At 38.0% G+C, this 3,613-nt stretch overlaps 1 protein-coding gene across 1 annotated transcript in view; it reads right to left on the bottom strand.

Annotated features, from left to right (window-relative positions):
* Positions 1–584: 584 nt before the first annotated feature.
* The window catches only part of LOC102199180 (ectonucleoside triphosphate diphosphohydrolase 2), a 13,089-nt gene continuing 10,060 nt past the window's right edge, over positions 585–3,613 (bottom strand). The window contains exons 7-9 of the mRNA XM_005733597.1: positions 1,527–1,646; positions 1,091–1,225; positions 585–994 (exon numbers count right to left, since the gene is read on the bottom strand). Coding sequence (XP_005733654.1) covers positions 788–994; positions 1,091–1,225; positions 1,527–1,646 — 462 coding nt within the window. The 3' untranslated portion in view covers positions 585–787. The remainder of the gene's footprint in view (positions 995–1,090; positions 1,226–1,526; positions 1,647–3,613) is intronic.

Below are 3,613 nucleotides of genomic sequence, written 5' to 3' on the forward strand. Positions count from 1 at the left end.
CTTTCAATTGTGTAATTTAAGTGATCTAGGTAGCTGTTTTGGAAGTTCAGTTAACTCTAGGAATGTGTTTTTGAGTTTGTTCGTGCTTTGTCTGTAGGGGCCACCGCATATATTTATATATAAACATATATAAATAAAACCACGTTTTTTTTACATTAGTAATTAATTCCTTTTGTGCATAATTTTATATTATTGTTAATAATAAGTTAATTAAAGCAACAAAACAACCTGAAGAGCCAGTTGGGAGCCAAAAGAACCGGAAATCCCATCACTACTTCAAAAGCCTTCTGTTAGGCACATGGCTATTTTGAACGACACATTAGCTGTTAGTGGTGTCTTAGAGTATGTATGCCACAGTTCTATATTGAACCTTAAGTTGTCCCTGATTTGTTCAGAGGTAGTGTGTGATAGAAAATGCGTTCATAGACTGCCTGAATGTGTGTGTGAATGGGTTTATGTACTATAGCTTGTAGCAAAAGCTACTTTCAGTGCTCATTCAAACTAGAAAAGTGCTAAATAATGACAAGTTAATCACAAGTGGTATTGTATTGCACACTGAGTCTGGAATATTTAAAAAAGGATCCCATTTATTTTGGATTTTGTGCACACTGACATGAATAAGCTGAACATTTACTGAAATTTGTGAATATAAAGAAAAACTTGTATAGGGCGAGCTTTACTTTAAGAATGATTTTCGCTACATAATATAAAAAGCCAAAATTAAAAAGGTGTTTACTGAAGGCTTTTTGCCTGAGAGAAATTTGCTTCAACTTGGCTACCCTTGCTCTTAAACCATTCCTTCATTAGCTTTTGCTTTTCTGTAGACAAAGAGAAGGTATCCCAGTGCAAAGAAGATGAGGATGATGGAGAGGAAGAGGATGCCTTTCCAGGGCCCTATGGGCAGGGCCTTCATCACTACAGGATTTTCGGCTGGAACTAGATTGGTCAGGTTTAGCATGTAACCCAAAGCCCAGCCTACAGATGCTCCTCCGGCCTACAGAAACACAAGAAGAGGTGCAGTGATATCACATCATATTGTGGATTCTATCAGCTTCTAAATTCCAGCAAATCATTTCGTTTCACCTCTCACCTTTTTTTCAAAAGAAATAGAAGGAAGGGAAACCTCGTTAAAATGGTAGCCCTGTGTTAAGAGCACCTGGACGAAATTGGAGACGGCGCAGACATTCTTCATGTATTTCTCATCCTGCTTTGTCCTAGTCGTCATCTATAAGTGAAAATACAATGTGTGAGGTTTTGTATTATGTTATTTAAAGCTCGTCATAATCAGAGAGATTTTATCAATCCCAGAGAGAAATTGAGTTGTCAAAGCCGGAAATATACAACAAACATCAAGCACTCATAAAAAACGAGTGTGGAAACAGAGATATTGATAGATATATAATAGATAATATATGTAGATATATGTCGACAGTGACTTTAGAACCTTCAAGTAACATGGTGAAGAATTGGTGGCTTGTTTGCTGGATTTACAAATCAACACGTCTCAAAGTCTTTATGGACAGTACCTCAGAGATGCTCATGCTGCAGACGCGCCGGACAGCCTTTGCGGTTTGATTAGGAGACGTCATATCCATGTTGGTGAGGGTAGAGATGTATTTGTGAGTGAAGTAGAAAGCAGAGAATGCCTGTGGAGAAGAAAGAATAGTGCAATGGATGAAGGTTAAGTATCCCTCTGCTGCTTTGACTGAATTTCTGTTTTTGAAGACAGAATTAAAAATGTGACCTGTAACCACAAAGGAAGCGTTAGTACAATCCATTAGGTCCTGATACAAATGCCTGTAATGCATCCATCTTTAGTGTTTAGGAGTATTTTCAATCATCAATCAATCAATGTATATGTGTGTGTGTGTGTGTGTGTGTGTGTGTGTGTGTGTGTGTGTGTGTGTGTAAAGAAGAAAGGATATCAGAAAGCAAAAATTAGTGCTCATTCAGTGAAGAGCATACTGCACTATTATTGACCTGGAACTGAGGAAATACTGACTAGAGCACTGGTTTCTACTGCTTTGTCAAGATTAAAAACCTGGCCATTCCCAAAGTCAAGATTGCTGCGGCCCACTTAAAAAAACCCACAAAAATCTCTTAGGCACACTAAATCTCAAGTCTTCACCCTAATCCAGGAGAAAGTGATGTATTTTCTTGAATAAAATGCATTAAAAAACATAAGGAATACAGGCTGTTGGCTATTAATTGTTAATGCTATCCAGTCATATGCATAAATCAGTATTAAGGCCAATGTGAGACCGAGCCAACCACCAGGGCACAAACTTCAAAACAAGAGCCACATATTTAGGTCAGAGTAATAAGCCATATTGCAAACTAATCACCTCATATTACCAGTTTAATAAATTTCATATAGATAAATACGTTTATTTAAATATTTAATTGTATATGCTTGTGAGTAATTTCAGATTTATCTTCTGTTATCGCTGCAGTGCACCTGCAGTACCTTCATCGTCCACCAGTGGGCCCACATGTCACTGGTAAAAGAGGTGTTGTATCTGAACTTTTTTTATTGTCATTGTACAGTTTCTTGCACATCGAAATTAGGTAGCAAGACCACAAAGTGCAAAAGTCTATTTTTAAAAAAGTAAAGAAAGCAATATACAAATAAGAATATATATCTAACTAGTATATAATATTCTCACTCTATATATATACACGGTGTATGAGTCACAGAAGCATTGTGGGTGTGTGTACAAGGGCAGTAATATAATATATAGATAAGGGTGGAAGGGAGGTCACTGGTCATTTAGGATGGGGATGGTAACTGCACATCTGCCAGGATATTGCACAGAGAACAAAATATTGCACAGAAAAAGGGGAAGACCAAAATATTGCACATGGAATAGAGGCAACATAGTCAATAGCAGCGACAGAGTGACTCATATGTAATAAAGTGAATGCCGGATTCCTGTGATTTTATCCAAATGTTTTCTTGAAACTTTCCAGCTCTTTAAGTCTTGTATGCTTGTCTGTATAACTGTTTATGTGCGAGTAAGTCTCTTAGGCAAAAATTGCAGAAAGTGTGCATAAGGGATTCAAAATATCTACCAGAGAGCTCTCATACAGGTGACGATTTCGGTGTAGAACATCTGGAAAACTGTTCAAACATCTGTCCAAACTGTGTCCACATAGGAAGCAATTCACTCGTTCCATATCTTTAAAGTTGGTGGCTGTTCGCTAATGAACATTCCAGGGTCTGGTTGCATAGCTGTTTGATGCAATTACTACCACACTACCACTGACTCTCTCCTTCTTTTCTGTCTGTGTCTGTCTGTGGGCATGTTTTCTGTGGACAGTGTGTTCACCATTGGACAGCCTGTATTATCTCTCTCTTAACCTCCGATTCAAAGATAGCAATTTTACTTTAACAATCTGTAAATAAACCTGTTGAATGTTTTAACAGTGCTTTGTGAAGGTGTTTGGATGGAGGGTTCCAGGGGATCACTGAGATTATCCTAGGTGAAAAAAGAAAAGAGGCAGGGTACATGCTGGATAGGTTGCCACTCCGTCAGAGAGCAGGGAGGAAGCTATTCAGCATCACATTCATACTAACAGCAGGTTAAGATATCTCGATTAACCTACCATGCAT

Source organism: Pundamilia nyererei, unplaced genomic scaffold (genome assembly GCF_000239375.1).
Source record: "Pundamilia nyererei isolate P.nyererei 1_Seehausen unplaced genomic scaffold, PunNye1.0 scaffold00053, whole genome shotgun sequence".
Classification (NCBI taxonomy): domain Eukaryota; kingdom Metazoa; phylum Chordata; class Actinopteri; order Cichliformes; family Cichlidae; genus Pundamilia; species Pundamilia nyererei.